Here is an 18,441-nt window from a genome sequence, read left to right as displayed (position 1 = left end):
GGCGATAAGTGTTCACGCGGTGAACTCGACCCAAATCTGACGGAGCTAAACCGAACTCGGTCGGCTCCCGACGGAAGAGAAGCGTCCTCCTAGACAATCCTAAAGATTGGCCATTTTGGATATTGAATTGGCCATCCTGGTTGGATTAAATTGAACACGATCAGTCTTCGGTGACGCCAAGAGTTGTGTTCAAGCTGTTCCCCATGCCCATTGATTGATGTTGAATGAATCGATCATTTCTCGACGGTGTTCATGTGCATCGCCGACGGTTGTGTTCAAGCTATTCCCCATGGCCTGTCCATCGATCGAAGCAGGATGAATCGATCCTTTCTCAGCAGTGTCGTGTGCATCGTACTTGAGGTCTTCGTTCTTAGGGCACCAATGCCTGAGAGACTCGCCGAATAGCATCGGAAGGTGGCAGTGTGAGGTTTCCGATCGGTTTCTTTCGGTCACTTAGTGAAGATACGGTGATAGATATGTGGGAGATAAGTGATCGATAGTGAGGCTCGACGATTAGTGAATAAATCGGTGAATGGTCCGCAGAGACCTGTCGATGAAATCGTGAATCGTTTCCCTAGGATAGATCTGCGTACCTGTGGACCGGTTCGGCGAGCGTTTAAGGTACTTCTTCCTAAGTTCTTCATTGATTCAGGATACAGTTGCCGAAACTGATCTGATAGTAACACACGCTCGTAAGTTGAATCGTTCATAGATAGATGAGTCCGTTACTGTTTCCGCAACGATCTGAAATTGTTGAGACTTTTATCCGAATTGGTATGTCATTTGGAACCTTCGTCTGCCCTTCAGTTTGCCCTATCACATTTCACTTCGACTTTGGAAAGCAACGAATACTAAATGATTTTTTCGACTTATCCAAATCGATGGATCATTTGGAACCTTTATCTGTTCTGCTCTTCAGTTTGCTCTACCATTTTTATTCGAAAAACAACGAATACTAGATGATCCCCTTTAACTGTCTGCTTTTTCCTTTTCGCGGAGAATATTCCTTCGATTTTCCGCCCATTCACCTTCTTCTATTCTCTTATTCTGGTTACTATACGCCTGTTAACTACTTTGTTTCCCTCTCTTATTGTTTCTCCGTCAGAAATATCCTCTGCTCTTCTTCTTCTTCTTCTTCTTCGTCCTCCTCTATCTCCTTGCCTCGGTAAGATAATCGTTCAGCCGAGCCCCTGCAGCCGTGATAATGGTCTTTGATCGTTCACTTCTGGTTTGCTGCGAGCTGACATCATCTTCTTATCGGACCATTGTACTTCAGCTATCAGTGTTAGTTTTTCACACGTGTCCAAGGTGAATCGAGTGAAAATAGCTGTTCGCGCGAATTTTTACGAAACGTTCGAGTACCGTGACGTTAGCGAACAGGTGGCAAGCAAGAAGCGTCTTTCATTTTTCGTTGTTGCGCGCTGATGACGGCTGTAATGCCGATTTTAACGATGAACGAAGGCCGACGAGTTGACTCGTCATGGATGATCGTCTATATCTTCCGGTGATTGTTCATTTTTCTATTCATTGACCTACAGTCAGATAGCGGCCGCTGCGATATCGAGCATTTTTTCACAGCTGAATACTCGATAAGTCACTCGCGCGAAGATAATGAACGACGATAAGGCTCGCTGCAATTTTGAACTGCACTTCGAGTCTGCTCGAACGTGTTTGCCGATCCTCTGACACTACGGTTAACATTTTACAATGTAAAATACGAATTAGAATGCAAACGGAGGCGGAATACGCCTAAATAAGCATTTTACGAACGAAGAAGTAAAACGAAACATCTCCATAATAAATTGAATTTTCTACATTTTTTTTTCTGCATTAGACTGCGGATTTTCATGCAAAAATAAAAATGCATCGATTGCTCGGTACTGGAACCAAATAAACATTCGTTTCCTCCCTCAACGATCTGAACAAGTAGATAACAATGATACTGAATTATTTTAAAGTCTTCTCATGTTTCGCCTAGTCACTTTTGGCATAAATGCATAAAATTCGCAGTCCCGTCACGATGAACATCGACATGCAATCGCAAAATATGTTTTCATATTTGAATTGTGGATGTCTTAGTTTTAAAAGGTCATTTACTCTTCGTGACATATTCGTTTCACTGATCAGACTTTAGGTTAATCACTGATCTAACGTTATCTTTGCTGTGAACTCTGTACATACAAAAATATTGACTTACAAAACGCATATTCGAGATCACTCTCCGGGCATTATTTCGATTAGCTCCGCGACACGCGTGCGGTATTTTTCATAATTTATCGAACATTCAAAAGAATAACAAGTTTCTGTTATTAGAGAGTTTCGGCTAGCCACGATCAACTAGCCGTTAGCAACTGGCATTACTTTCTCGCAAAACAATAGTTTCGAAAGCTTACCTATTGACGTATTAATTCTTTTGAATTTACGACGTTGCTTTTTGCGAATCGTGTGCTTCTCGACAGAGTACGTAGTAGCTTCTCCAATAGTAATTGATTTGCTCATTGCATTCCGTTTCAAAGGCTGCGATGACGAAGAAAAATTCTCTGCGAGTACCGTGAAGTGAATGAGTTTAACGCATTCGGAGCCTAGGGTCGGGTATTAATAATCGCGTGGCCGTTGCACAGGAATTTTGTCAAGTTATAAATTACGATGGATAGATCGCCGGGATTTTTTGCGCGCCGATCGCCAGCATCTCCGGCTCTCGACTCTAATTTGCGATTACCATGCGCGCGACGGACCGCGAGAAGACGAAGAAGTCTCGCTTGTAGTTAATGATCTTTGCGCAAGGGAAAAGTCAAGTGAAATGTTTTTCCGCGCAGAGGAAGATAGTCGTTACAAAATTGTAATCGATAATGTTACAACATCGCGCCGGTGATCGTCGTTAGCGCGCGATTCTGCTACTTTGCAATTCGCCGTATCGCATAAACGAATGCATCGGTTAGCTGACTACTGGGTGCAGGCCGTAAGGGTTTGAAAATGATCTTAACAGAGCTTTCTGACCGTTTTTCTGCAACCGCTGCGACACTGTTTGTACAATCATGCGTGCAGCGCGCGCTGCGAATTAGTCGTCGTCGACGACGGTGCGCGATCCCATTTTTCGCGCGATCAAAGCAACGCAACGCAACCTAATCGGTTCCAAACTGATTGCGCCGGCGATACGTTATTTTTCGGTTGCGCAACCGCGAACAGCCGCTTTCCTTGGCGAGCGTGGAAAATTTCGCGATTCCCGGACACATTTTCGGTTGCATAACGGCGGCGAATTCGAAACGTTTTCGAACGATCTCCGGAACTCTTGGAAATTCGTGCTTGAATAAATCCGGTAAATTATTTATGAAGCGTTGCGCGCGAACGGTATCAAAGTTCGCGTTGAATTTTCCTTAACAATGGCGTCCCGACGGCGCAACGCTCGCGGATGTATTGTGTATTCAGGAAATTTTTAATTTCAACCCGACGACCGGCGCGGCGCGGTCTCGCGTACGGGTAACGATGCCAAAAAATTAGGTAGAAATGCATTTCCTGCATGACTTCATGACGATATGGAAATGGTACGAAGCTTTCCGTCATCCGGGCAGCCGTAAAAGCTGGCGACCGTCGTAACATGTCCTGTTTTTGCCATGCGAGGTCGGTCTTCCGGTCGTTTACCCTATTTTAGTTTTCTAACTAGCACTTCTGCAGTTTATGCAACACCTAGCTTTTTTTTCTCACGGGTGTCTGAATACGCAGTTTATGAATGAAGTTGCACATTTAACCCTTCGCAGGCACGGATTTATTAACGATCCATAATGTTTCTTTCGGAAAAGCAGATTATGTATCGCAGTCTCAAGTGACAGTGGAAAAATGTGCAGCAATTTTTGTGTTATTTAAATCATTCGTTCGCTACTTTGGAAATTAGGTATGTGAGCCTAATGTCGCTAATACGTCCACGTTAAATAATGACGAGGATCAATATACAAATAGTTATTTTATGACACTTTTCTTTGCCAATAGTAGCGTCCGATGATTCAGCACCCTGGCGAAAATTGTTAACCGATGGTTCTCTAATTATTTTTTGCAACTGAGCGTTGGCTTCGCGGAAGCATTTTTGCAGCATGTTCGTTGCACACGTTCGTCGTTTCCCACTTCTCAGTCACTTCACGTGTCGTTTCAGCTGATAAGAGTACATGCATTTCCGTTTTGACGACAACGTTACAGTTCTGTGAACGCATTCAATGTAAATGTATTACTGAAATATTGTGAGAAGATTTCGTTTTAATGGTAGTGTACATGTATATGAATATATATAGAAGAATATAAATACTGTATACGCTTTACAGATAATAGGACAGTCCAGTGATAAGACATTTGCATAATAGAGCATCTAGACGTTCTGATAATAGAGTGCTACTGTTCCATTTCTCCCAGCCTATTTATTCCACAATTCCGAGGACAATACCATCAACAATTACAAAACACATGGTTGAGCTATCTTGAAAATAAATCAATAATTATAAAACACTTCGAGGGTCTTGCCTTGTACGACATTTTTGCATTACGATCCACTTTGCAATATACAAATTAGTTCTAACATTCGTCGTCAGAGTGGTTTGAAATTTTTCATTTTACAAGTGCTAGAGTTATAAAGATGATTTTTGACGAGCAATTCAGCAAACTCCTAAAATAGGTTTAAATAAAAATTATATTTTTACTTATTGAAACTGAGTAAATAGTAAATAATGTAAGCTGGTAAATAAACAAAACTGAGTTGAAGCTTTTCGGCGGACGTGCATAGTACCAGCAACAATTACCCTAATCACAGTAAGTTACATGAGCTCGCCGAGACGCTCTTCCGCGAACGGCCGTCGAAATGTCATAAAAATATGAAATTGTCTGTCAGACGGTGCACGGCTCGCCATAGATCACTTTGATCGGCCTTTCGTTCGTCGTCAATTTGTCAGCCCGCTGCCAACGGCTGCAAGTGATTGCGACTGTCATGTAGTTGTCTGTTCGTGGCCACGTGCCCATATTGTCTCTTCGAAAATTTAATTGCCTCTAAGCGCAATTTAGGAGCACGGTTTACTCAAACGTACCGAAGAACGTACTTTTATTTCGGAGTTATTGGAACCGGCAGCTAATAAGATTTCACGCGTGTCTAGCTGCGATCACGCATGTGGAACCAACGATGATGTTTGCGGACAAAGTAAATTACATTTAACGAGATTCATATCGCCTCTAAAGACTTTTCAATCTGTTATTTACACTGCCGTCTACCGCGTAATTACTGTTGACCTACCGTATTTACACTTGTCCGGTAAAAATTGTAAACATACACATAAGAAAATATACTGTCAACAATTTATCCTAGAAAATAACGTAACACCTACTGGTACGAGATACTAATGCAACAACTAATTATATAAGAAATATTCCTCGCTACAAGAAAACTTTTTCAATTTAATATCGATTTAAGTCACTTTCAAACTTCACGAACAAATAATTACAGTTTTGAGCTAAAAAGTAAAAAATTTGTAACAAGTGTCTCAATGCTTAATTTGTTGCAAGGTAGCGTACGGATGTATTTCCCTTAATGTGTTGACGAAGTGTATTGAGCGGACTGGCGAATTAAGTATGCTGAACAAATTCAAAACAAATACGTTCTTAAGTGACGCCCATTTGATTGACCGGGTCATGGTATAACTAGTGTAATTTGTTAGTGTAATTTGTTGTTATCGTAATCGTCCCGGTGTGATCGGGAGGCGAATAAATAAGACCGGTGCACAAAGGGACCGTTTATCCGAACCCGATGACAATCAGCGGCACGTTCAAATACGAGGTCAGTGATTTAGAAAGTCGTGTTTTACATCAACGCGGTCCGCGATGAATAATTACACAGCCACTTACGTAATCTGCCAACTAGAATCTTATCAAACTCTGTAACACGCAAAATCCGTGCTCATCGTTCGCTGGCAGAAAAACGCCCGACAAGATTCTCCGATTGAGAATGGCAATGGTCTCGTCAACGACAATATTTCTTCGGTCCAACTTGATGGAAACGAAAGATTAGAAAGTGAGAATTTTCGCGATTTTGTTCTTCAATTTATTCTTCAAGTCAAATCCACACGGACGGCCGATGTCACGCGTGCGTGACTTCGCTGAATCAGCGTCCTCCAACAGGTGTCACGCACACGTGACTTTTCTCATGTTGTGTTGTTTCTCAGATCTAAATTACATAGCCATGGTCGTTAACAATTAAGGGGGCACTATCAATCAAGGTTCTGATACTTTGAACTTCATCATGCACATAGGTCGGTCAAAATATCGACGAACTTGAAGATAGCTGGGACCTTGTTTCTGATTAGGGTGTCTGGGCTCTATGTCCTGGCTTTGACCTCGGGTCCAGTCTCTATGTTGGTACTTTGATCTTGACCCTAGTCTCTGCGTCGGACTCAAGGTTTTGTTCAGACATTTAACACTCCACCATGCAAATGGCATGAAGAACTTTTCACTTGAAAAAGACCTTGATCCTAAGCTTTTGATCTCAGCTCGAGTCTTCGTCCTTATCTTGGCGTTATTCCTATTTCTAGAAGAAGTCCTGAATTGAATCATGGTAATCTTGGTCGCGCCTCCGATCCAAATACTGATCCTAGTCTAGCATTGAGCCCGAGTCTCTGCGTCGGTCCTGATGTTGGTCGTCCGCGCGTTGCAACCACGCGGTCCCGAAAATCGGTATCGGGATAAAGGAACAGCTGTTTGCGGGTCCCCAGACGAGGGTGGATTACTGCCAGATAGCGGCGGTGTCGTGGAGAATGACGTTGTGGTCGGCGATGGCGCCGGCGTGAACAGCTGCGAGGTGCCTCAACATCATCATCATCATCATCAGCAACGTCTCCAGCGTCACCGCTACTATCGGGAGCAGACGCAGCTCGAGGATCATCGCCAGCAATACCAGCAGCGGCAGGAGGAGGAGCTGGAGGACCTGCTGTGCTTTCGTGGACCACCGGACCAGGAGATGGTGGCCCAAGAAATGGCACAGAGTTACACGCAGCTCCTCCATCCGAGCCAGGAGCCGCAGGAGTTCATCTCGTTGGAGGAGCTACAGCCGAGGATCCATCAGGAACATCATAGCAACCGGGGCCAAGTGGTGACCGGTATGTCCTCGACCGGGACCCAGCTCTATCAGCATCATCAACACCATCCCCCGCGCTGTTATTATAATCTCTCGGCTGTACAAGAGTAAGTGGAAATACATGCGTTCTTGTCGTGTTTTATCGAAGGCTAGGCTCGCCGAGGAAGGGGAAGTTCGCATGAATATGTGTGTGGTTACTGAGCTTTACACTCGCTGAATTGATGTTTTACAAAATTCTGTCGTCGTGTGTAATTAATTTCTCGAAAAAATCGATCTACTCGCGGAACAGTTGGTGTACGTTAAAATAATAAAAGTGAAGTTATTATGAACATTTTTAATCGCTATTTTATTATTTTATACAGAACGTTGAGACGATATTATAGTTGATAGCTACAGGTAATCGGTGTGTTAGATTCTTAAATGCATGCAATTTTGATAGTTTCGAAAACACGTTGCACGTTAGTGGAAACGACAGTCACAGCAAAACAATGCAGATTGGTGTATCGATATTTGCATAGATTATTGTTTAATTTAAGGATTCTCCATTCAAAGAATTAATAGTTCTGCAGATTCATGTGGTCTAAATGTTTATTGTCATTGATACCATTATGAAATTGAATATTTTTACTCCGTTTTTGTAATCAAAATAGTAAATGTTTATAAAATCACGGGTACTGTAAAAATCCGGAATTTAGATAATGAATACACAGGTTAAAGAGTCGTAGACGATTTATACAGTTAGTTAATTTGATGATGAATCTTTAAGAAAAATACGTACAATCCCGTGGCGTCTCGGCCGCGACAATATGGCTGCCGACTATGTGGAGTCAGTGATTTCAATGGACGCATGATTGAGCATTATCGAATTCAGTGTTTTTACATGTGCTTCAGTTTATGTTACGGACAATTTGTTCAGACAAAAAATGTTTAGGGTTTCGTTACAAGTACGAAGTATTAAATCAGTCGACCAGTATTCCAGTAACTCTTGCATCGTTACACGTAGAACGACCCGCTATCAATTAATAAAGTATCTATAGGTATCTTTTATCAATATCTTTTGTGTATTTCAATTAAAACATAGAAGATGGAAACGTTTGCAATCACGTGGATAACCATATTTATTTTATGAGTGTACACTTATCAATTCTTTTACCATGGTTTACCATTCGTGATCATGACAGCAGCATGAAGTGGCATGAAGCATCAGTCAAATATGTCATACATTTTACGTGTAACATAATATTTTATCGTACACACGTATCCGCATGTGTATCGCAATTTTGTATGTGTCGTTTCGGTATGATTTATTATACCTGTAAAGGTGTCTACTATTAAATAGTGTTTCAAACAGACATACTTTTTACAACTATACAAGTTTCGAATTAGTTCGGATAATCGAGGTTCTACTGTATCGCGAATAGAAACGTGTTACGAACGTAAATGTTCGTAAAAGTTTCATAAAAAAAAAACAGTATAGTCCCATCGCCATCTTTTTCTATGTTCGACATTAGAAACAAGAGATTAAGAAATAGTATTTGTAGACTCTCTCTATCTGTATCTCTTCTTCAAGATGAGTCGAAGGGTGCCTAAAACCAAAGTTTAAACATTGAGACTACCCTAACCCCTGAACAAGCGAGAGACCCCCCTAACCCCTGTGTCGTCGCAGGTGGCTTCTTTGCAGCTCCCAATACAGTACAGTGAATTCTCGTTACGAGTCAGTTGCGCGGTTCTGGCGACTGACTCTTAGACGAAATCTGAGGTTCTCGCCGAGCGTCGCATTTGAAGTACACAGGGCACGCTGGAAACCTAAGAGTCACATCCGTCTGTAAGTCATAAGCCTGTGACTACTAACCGATAGTGACAAGAAGACTGAGAAAATGTCTTTCTCCGATACAACGTTGCACGTAGCTCGAGAGACGGCGTGGGTAGAGTTCCACTGACTCCAAATCGTAAGGCTGGCACTGACTCGTAACGAGAATGCACTGTATTCTCTCCGTAACTGTCGTCTCTTCGGGTCTGTCGAGCGACAGTTCTAGAAGAAGTGCCACATTCTTTGTAGCGTACCGAACGTAGACAAGGATAGAAATTGACGAACGATTAAAAGTTTCCGACTTCACGTTTACGGTAAAGGTACACGAATTCTTAACTTCGCTGGTTACACACGTAATTAAGATCGTAACCATATCGTGTTTGGTGTCATTTTTATCAGAAAAGCGAGACGAATACGATGGTAAAAGTTTCATAGAAAAATGAGGAAACTTGGAATCTTTGCTTCGTTTGCATTGGCACGAGTCTCACCGATGCTCGACCCCTCGCTGACTCGGTCATCGAGCGTGCTTACAGACTGGTTCCAAGGGGGATTCCCCGCAGTGGTTGGAGATAAAATTTGGACAGTTACGGTAGAGAGTAGTGTAATAGCTGCAATGCTGGCGAAACGTGGGGAGAACGATTCCTTTAGGACACAGGTTTATACACTCGAATGCGCGAGAACTGCAAGACGGTTCCAGTTCGAGCGGACCGTGCACCCCGCGGCGACGGCTGGCGTGTGTCTGATCGATCGAAACGCGATTTATTGTTTCAGAAACACCTGTTCCACGGTTTACTTCGGCGACATAGGCGCGGCCTCTGGCGTGGGCGAGGTATCCGCGGTCCCGGCGGGGGGTGGCGATGGTCTCAGCCTGACTCCAACCCCCGCCACCAACGAGACAACCGCCACTACCACCACCACCAGCCCGAACACGACCTGCGCTACCACCGTTACCATCACCACTACCAGCACCATTGCACCAGCCACTGGGAACGATAACAGCAACCAGGGGGTCGTAACGGGGGCTGAACCGCCCCAGCCTATGGAGACACCCCCGACCATGGTACCCGACCAGGCACCCGCCTCCGGCCATCATCACTACCATCACCGTCATCATCATCACCATCATCACCATCATCATCGACACAATCAGCAACGAAGCGCGTCCACCACACCGAGCCTCGGCCAGGCCAACACCGACACGTCCGACGAGTTCACGCCGATTCCGAGGAAACGGAAACTGTCATGCCAGTAAGACCATCACTTTGCCAATTAACACTTAACCCTAAATCTCCAGTCGGATAAATTACCATCGGTGAAATTGAATTAACGAAAGAGAGATACTAGTATAGTGTACAATGAATCACAGTAACATTTGGATATTTTTAAAAGGACGATAAGTTTTTGGTAATTATTTAGAAGGTACCACACGTCTCCGATTTTGATGAAATTTAAATATGTCGTGCAGCTACACACTTTGAACAACATTTTCCTTTTCCAATCGGAGACGAGTGGTACTTTCTAAATAGTTACCATATTTTTTAATATTGGACAAGTTAGAACTTTTTGACAAGTTAGAACAATTTGTTTACTACATGACGTGGAAAACAAATTTTGGAGAAACTGCAATTGATCGGAATTACGGGGAAAATACTGAAAGTTATATGTTACAACTTTTTCACACCCCACCGTGAAAGACGCTCGTTCCTAATAATTTTAATGAGTTAGAAACAATGCAACAGTATTTCTAAATTCTATAAACAAAATACATAAGAACCGCAGTCTATTGACCTCTTGCAGTGTGATTCTCTTCATAGCTACAATCATTAAAACGTCTTGGCTCTTAATATTATTTCCTAGTAGAAAATGAATAACAAATTCTATTTCGATTTAAAAGGAACGAATGCCATTCATGTTTAGTATGTCTGAAGTCCTCGTCAAGTTTTTCTTAATCGTTATTATAAGACAAGAGTTATAAAATTGAAAGCACATACAAACTTGACGAAAGAAATCGATAAGGTCGAGCATTTTTTATGGGGACACAAACGGGAGATATTTTTTGTTATCCGTCGTGTTCCTAACAAAGTCGGTTCGACGGGCCGCGTGGGCGGAAGTCGTACAGTAGTGTCGGTGTATTACACATTAACCCGCGTAGAAGTGTAGAGAACACGTCGGAAACGAAGCCTCCCAAATGTATTCAAGACTGACATTTCCATCCACAAACATCTTTCCACCCCTTATCCCCTCCGTTGCCGTTCCCGCGACGTTTCCCGCTAAACGACCGCAACTCCAAGTAATTACCGATCAAGGTGTCGGTTACCCGCTCAAAGGGTTAACTTAATCATTAACAGAACACCGAAGATTTGCGCTCCCCCGGGATACCGGGCCTCTCGAAATTGCGTTCGGTAATTGGCGCAAACCCGGGTCCCGTTTCCCACCTTGTCCGCAATATTCCGCGTAGTTAGCAACATAGTAAAAAATATTAGCTCATTTTGTAATACGTTAAGCGTCGAGTATCGCAAAAATCCCCGTGAGATCAAAACAATTTAATTAATACAAGCTAGGTCACTAATTTTTCCGTTGGAGAGTAAGTTCATTTCTATACTATGGATTGGTATTTATGTTACACTTATTGTATACTTATGTTTGGATGTTAAAAATGTTAATTTGCTCTAGGCGAATGCTCGCGTTTCCTTTTGTTTTGCACAATGTACAAAGATGGGCAACCTAATTTACAGTCAAAATAGCCAAGTGACAATGAAATCCGTAGAAAGCGAAGCATCGTGCAGAAAAATATTCTCCAACGTTGTTGACCGAGTTTCTCATGCAGATTGATCTTTTCCCGAGTTACATCACCGGTTACAAGACACCTCGCGTATTCAAATGATATTTTGTCGCGATCGCGTTAACAATCCCGACTAGAATGCTTGTCGTCGGTTCACGAAACTTCGAGGAGCAATAAAAGGCTCGCGGAAGCTGTACGCGAGCGAAACTTGGCGAAATTGTGCATCAAAAGGTGTGTGTCGCACCCTCGAAAGGGTTGCACGTCGAAGAAATTGTTTCGCTTGTACGCGCGCGCGCGGGCGCTTGGTTTCTCGGTGTTTCGACGTTTCGAAGCGCGAGCATAAGTCTTCCTCAATTATTCCGCGGTTCCGCATTATTTCCTCCGCGTCGACTAAAATTACAACGAACCAGTCTATAAGGATGCTTACGGACAGAAGGAGCCGATATCATTCTAATTTAAAAGCATGAAGCATATGAATTATTTCTACCCTCTCCGATCGCATTATTATTAATTCCCGATAAACATTTAAAGAGAAAGTATCTTAAGCATTTAATTACCACAACATGTTTTTATAAGACTGGGATAAGGGACGCAGATTTTTCAACGAAATGCCTAAATCGTCTCCGCTTATCTTTTGTTTCAGCGACGGCAGTGATTTGTTAGACGACACGGGGGACGATGCCAAATCAGTTCGCACAAACGACGACAGTAAGAAGTGAGTAGAATTATGCTCTCCGATTGATAGACTTTTAGGGGCAGATTTAGTGGAACTGTTATAATTCTGCTAAAGTAAATCCAGGTTGTTTTCGAAATCGAGGTACAACTGGAAAGGGGGTGAATCGTTGCGAAAAAAAAAAGAAAAAAGTAAATTAGAGAATAGACGAGGAAGAAAGCGTTTGGTATAGGACTCCGTTTTTCAGAATATCGAAATCGATTGTTCGTCGGGTACGCGTGCCATTGAATAGGACTCTGCTGACGCTCCGCATCGCACGCCTTTACTGCTTCCTGTAAGTACGAACGTATGCGTAACACTTAGTATGATTTCGGCTGAGTAGCAGCCGTTTGGAGCACTGCAAAGTTTCTCTCGTATCTCCACTGCGAAGTGAAAGGGCACAAACCCCACCGTCCAGCGTGGGCGAGCCTGATAAATTGCACCTTCACCTTTAATGAGGCTATCAAGGTGTTTAATGAAGCTCTGAACTTTTTCGTTGAAAATAAGGATGCTTGTTGTCAGACACTTTTCGGCTTAGCATAGTCGACAGCTGTCTCTGACGACACAAGAAAGTAATTAGGAAAAAAGTACTCTTCTTAAAGGGATGAATATGATCATGATAGAAAGGATTTTTTCAAGGTTGTTTTCTGCTATCATTTTGAAGTGGTCGATGTTTATTTTCAAGGATATTTTGTAGTAACAGTTCAATTTCAAAATAAAATTCTTGTAGACATATTTATCGCCTAGAGAAAGCTATTTTGGTTTTAGTATTTAGTAGAAGTTTACATTTAGAGTAAAACATTAATATTTTATAATCGCCTACAAAGAAATTGCAGATTAAGTACCACATCACGTGGATACGGATTATTGTAATTAAAATATACTTTGACCTAATGGTTTTTGTTAGTAAACAGTTTTGTTCTGTTGTTACAACAAATGACAAGCTACATATTCACTACTCTCATATAGACTAATGAGCTAAGTATCATGTCATGTAAGAAAACATTAATGCTCTATCATTTCGAAGGGTATGATCTTGAAAAGAAAAAAGTATGATTCCACAGTTTCGACTGACGTATAGTATGTGCGTGAAGAGTCCACTCTTTTCCAATTGTACCACGATTTCGGAAACACAATAGGTTCATTGAATAAATTGTTTGGATATTATCGTGACTTTTATGGACATATGTTAAGAGGAAAGTGAAACATTTCATATATATTGCTCAGTTACATGATGTCGCAGCAAGATCTAAAATATTAGGTGCACAAATTGATTCGTGGCTCTCAAAGTTAATCAATTGCAACTGTATTTTGAATTCAAATCTTTCAATCACCATATTAATGGAAAGTGAGAGAAATTATTTTGCAGGGTAGAATGTATTTCGGTTGTTTCTGAATAATCAATAAATCCACGAGGAAAAGCCTACGAATTAATTTGTACGTCCGACATAATGCGTACGTTGGACCGCAAAGGGTTAAAAGGTTAAAGAGGAGAAAAGTTGTCCGCCGCCCGAAACAATCGAGGAGAAGCGGAGGATTAATCCGTGGGTCACAAGTGACCCTACCGGTGGTGAGGCGAGGATCGAATCCACGAGATTCACGGTCAATCGATTATATAAAAGAAGATGCACGTGCACTTGATGCACTTTAAATAATCGGGGGATGGGGGGAGGGTGATGGACACCAGTCCGTCGCGCGTTCCCGTCGTATCAAGAAAACCGCATTACACCGGTGAAGCTTAAATCCTGGTCAGCGGTTACGTATTATTATGTCAGGTGCGGGCAAAGTAGCTCCACCTTGACCTACCATGATTTCTTTGCTCTGGCTTCACCGGCGACGTCACTAATCCGATTCGTGTCGCCGTGTCCGTGGACACGATCGTGAAAAACGTGGCACGCGTCGTTCAAGTACTCTAAACCACCACCGGAGTCACTATTAAACGAACGACACCGAGAAAACGCGATATCTTTATTCACCGATGATGTTTCTCTTCTGGTTGGCATAGTTCCAACAGGCCTTTGAAATAATCACGCTGCTCGACAGTTCTTCTTCAGGATCGTCTTTGATTTATTTTACGAGGGCAAAATGTATTTTACGATGGCAAGAAAAAGCGGACGTAAGAAGTTACGGTAAACGATGATGACCTCGAAAACTACGAGAAAGTGAATGGGGCTTTATAGAATTTACAGATCATGAAGTGTACTGCAAATTTTCTTCCTGTGAGCCGAACGAGAAATGAATTTGAAGCTGTCGCAGTTAACCCTCGGACGGAGGATCTTGGGTCCATCTTGACCCAGAAGATAAAAATCGTTACTGGAGAATTACTTAAATTAGCATTCGTTCCCATTAGGAGGAATAGAAGGTCTGAAAACGAAGGTCTGAGTTCATTTTAACAATTAGGAGGGAGAAGAAGGGTTCAGGGCCCATTCACAAATCGAAACCGGAGTTTTCTCGAAGCGACCTTCTGCAGTTCAGTTCGTCGACGGGCTGCCGGGCCACTGAATGCGAATCTGCACTGACAAAAGCGCCGTTTGTTAACTGATTCGTCTTTCATAATTGATTGACGACGCTGCCGGTCGCCGCGTCGTCGAGCGAGTTGTCTGAACCGACGACAAAACGACAGCGTGAAATTTGACCTGTTAATTGGCGGAGACAAGTTAGCTCATCATTTGTAGTTGATAATATATACCGACGGTTCTGCACGTTTCCATGCGTCTATCTAATCGCACTCACATTCAACCGTATCGAAATACGTGTATTGTGGATTCGCAAACACACAGATATATTAAAAGGAGAATTATATGGTGACACTTTTCTCGTGCTAAAATTTAGTAAAATATTTTGAAATTTTTGAAAATAATCGTTTGAACGAACCTGCGTGAAACAAGAATTAACACGTTGATTTGACAATTACTAGATTACGGATTTTTATGCTATGTATATTAATGCTGTCTCCATCAATTTAAAGATATAGGAGCCAAACAGAAATCTCCTTCTTTCTATAATTAGTTTAAGAAGTCGATAATTACATATCGACAACTCCTAATTCTTCTAATCTTTCTTCTAGACTTTCGCAGTCTAATAATTAGTTATGGATTTTCACATTTCACATTTATACACGACAAAGTGTATCGTAATTGTGTCAATTAGTGACTCCTAATTGTGTCAAGTATCAAGGAATCAGGGCCGCCCCTGTTAAGCCTAACAACTTCTGTGATAACACGAACGAACACAAAAAACTTTGATCGATTTCTCGTCAGCAAATTCCTTGCAGTGTACTATAACATTTTGGCCTCGAATTACCGTCAGTTCGTTCGATTCACCATATACCAAAAATGCCTGATTTACATTTTCGAACGAGAAAAATTTACTGGTTAAACATGTCGAAAACTTCGGTTCAGAAAGAACAAAGTTTGAAGAAATGTTCTATAATTGGTAGTGTGTCTTTACTATAATTGGCAAAGTAAACTTAATAATTAACAAAGCATTCGTTTCTAGTAAATTATTTAGAAATACCACTGTTCAAGACATTTCTGCACTATCCGCGAATATCGTAATACATTCGTGGAAGTAGAAATAACCGGTAATGGTCAGACACGCGAATTAAGTGTTACAAGCAAACCACGAACATCATCGTCGTATCACACGGTTGTCTAACATTCAGCACAGCATTGCAAAAGATTGAACAAAGTTTAACGATGCTTTGATTTCTTTTGTAACGTCGCAAATAGATTAAATAAATCTCCGATTGGTCCCAATCGCTATAAAGTATAGTCCTCAATGGTCTCTTGCATCGTCATTCGCAGTTTAGTTATGAGACAACGTGTGCAATTGAAAACAAAAAGGTTTTGATTGCACACGATACAACATTTCGATCCCGAACTTTTCATTGTGTATCCAGACGTTGCAATTTTGCAGACATGTCCTTTGCAAGTAATTGAACGTTTCCATTTTCGACGCGTGTTACAGGCAGAATCACAGCGAGATCGAGAAGAGGAGGAGGGACAAGATGAACACCTACATCACGGAGCTGTCGGCGATGATACCGATGTGTCACGCGATGTCCCGTAAACTCGACAAGCTCACTGTCCTCAGGATGGCTGTTCAGCATCTGAAGACCATCCTTGGGGCTGTCACCTCCTACACGGAAGGTCACTACAAACCGGCGTTCCTCAGCGATCAGGAATTGAAAACGCTGATACTTCAGGTGAGTCGAACACCCTCAACCAGGAACAATCGAAACGGATTAGGTCATCCCAGAAGTACAGTAGTCTGGACCTAAACCGAACGGAGCTACACGACCTTAGTTAGTTTGCCTATACTAGTTAGTTTGGCAGCCTTCTCAGCCTTCTTGTCACTATCTGTCTCTATGTCATAAATCTATGACTGTGTATTTCAGCGTGCACAGATCAGATTTCGTTTAAATGTCTCTCGCCAGAACCGCGCAACTGACTTATAACGGGAATCCACTGTATGTCACAGCACGGCCCCGAGGATTGGACTTAGATCAAGACTTTACTGTAATATCATTTGCATCTGTTTTTCAACGAGAACGTCAACGCACTTTATTTTTAATCGTCGAAGTATTGACCATCATTTTCTATGACCTTCTCTCATCGTTCATCTAACTTTTTTTTAATGAAACCTTCTATAAAATGCTAAAAGAATTTATTAGAAGAAAATCATGTATTCTTGAAATAGTTAACAGGTGGGTAAAATGAATTTGACGATCTTCGAGTGAGCTGTGAGATTATGAGTCTGTAACTGTGGTTCGAAACGAGTTAGAATTTTGGCCTTGTCAGGGAATTTCGCCCTTATGTGATCATTTTGGAACATCTGTAGTTCATTGACCGATTTTTATGAAATTCTCAGAACATGTATAATTCATACAGATCTACAAATCGTACTTTCTAAATTTTCAATGTAAGTCCACATAAAAAAGTCGCAAAATACAACTATTAGTATTTTCTCCGCAATTTCGACCAATTGCAGTTTGTTGTAAAAAATTTTTCTCTCTTTATGTAGCAAACCAATTGCGCTAACTTCTTAAGAAAATCCAAGTCGTGCGGTCCAATATTAACAAAGTTATGCGATTTTTAAAAGCGTCCGGGTACGAGTGGGAGTCACTGCAGATTCCAAACGAGCTTGTTTGACACGTTAGGATCGCGGAAGTGTCATTTATCGAGGCACAGGTCGATCCGAAAAGGAGCTTGCGACTCCCCGTCAGTTCGTTGCTCGTTTAGTCCGGGGTTTCTCATGCGTACAGTGAAATCGCCGATCCGCTAATTGGGAGCAACGCGGGAGAAAAGTTTTTTCTTTTTCGCCGCGGCGCGCCGCTTGTAAAAGGCAGTCCCGCGTGTCTTTCGCAATCGTTTTATATAGCGGACCGAGACTGTGCTTAACAGTCGCCGCGAACCTTTCTCCGGCGTGCTACACATTTTTCACGAGGATCGATCTCGTGACGAGCGAAAGAGAATGGGCTCGAAGCGTGTAGATCTGCAATTAGACGCCGGGCACCGGCACGATCCCGATAATGCACCTCGCTCGCGGTACTTGACTCGCGCTTTCGATCATCGATTGTATCGAAGATTTCGGCGATACCTCACTCATTACACGCCGTCCAAAATTTATGGGGGGAAAGAAACACGAATAGGAAAAGAGGATTCGAAAGGGTGGTGGCTTAAGTCGTTCGTTGTCGCCAAACTGCGGATTTTACGACAATCGTAACAAACAGAAGTTAAATGAAAATGCATTTCGTAATCATTTCGTTATTCGATTTTTTTAACGCCCTCACAATTTTCGACCGATCCATTTTTGTCATAAAAATGCATCAAATCCGCTGACTAGTTATAACTCGTTGTAAACGTTCATAATTGTGATCGGAAAAAAAGCCACTTGAAAGTTAGGAATTATTCGAGTGGATATCGGCAGTTTATTAGTAAACGGAGATAGTGAATATAACCGGACAGATTCATGTTACTATGTACCCATTAACCCTTTGCACTCGAAGCCATTTTAGCTCTAAAACGAAACATTTC

At 42.0% G+C, this 18,441-nt stretch overlaps 1 protein-coding gene across 6 annotated transcripts in view; it reads left to right on the top strand.

Moving 5' to 3' along the window:
• Cyc (basic helix-loop-helix ARNT-like protein cyc) overlaps window positions 1–18,441 on the top strand; it is a 38,483-nt gene that overhangs the window by 1,255 nt on the left and 18,787 nt on the right. For 4 of the 6 annotated variants that reach the window (XM_076790032.1, XM_076790031.1, XM_076790033.1 and 1 more), the window contains exons 2-6: window positions 6,738–7,206; window positions 9,681–10,157; window positions 12,335–12,406; window positions 12,612–12,698; window positions 16,373–16,610. In XM_076790032.1, coding sequence (XP_076646147.1) covers window positions 6,738–7,206; window positions 9,681–10,157; window positions 12,335–12,406; window positions 12,612–12,698; window positions 16,373–16,610 — 1,343 coding nt within the window. The remainder of the gene's footprint in view (window positions 1–6,737; window positions 7,207–9,680; window positions 10,158–12,334; window positions 12,407–12,611; window positions 12,699–16,372; window positions 16,611–18,441) is intronic. The other 2 variants (XM_076790034.1, XM_076790035.1) reach the window with 1 other exon arrangement.

This window comes from Halictus rubicundus, chromosome 6, assembly GCF_050948215.1.
Source record: "Halictus rubicundus isolate RS-2024b chromosome 6, iyHalRubi1_principal, whole genome shotgun sequence".
NCBI classification, from domain to species: domain Eukaryota; kingdom Metazoa; phylum Arthropoda; class Insecta; order Hymenoptera; family Halictidae; genus Halictus; species Halictus rubicundus.
Note: the sequence above shows the minus strand (reverse complement) of the source record. Positions and strands in the feature narration are given on the sequence as shown.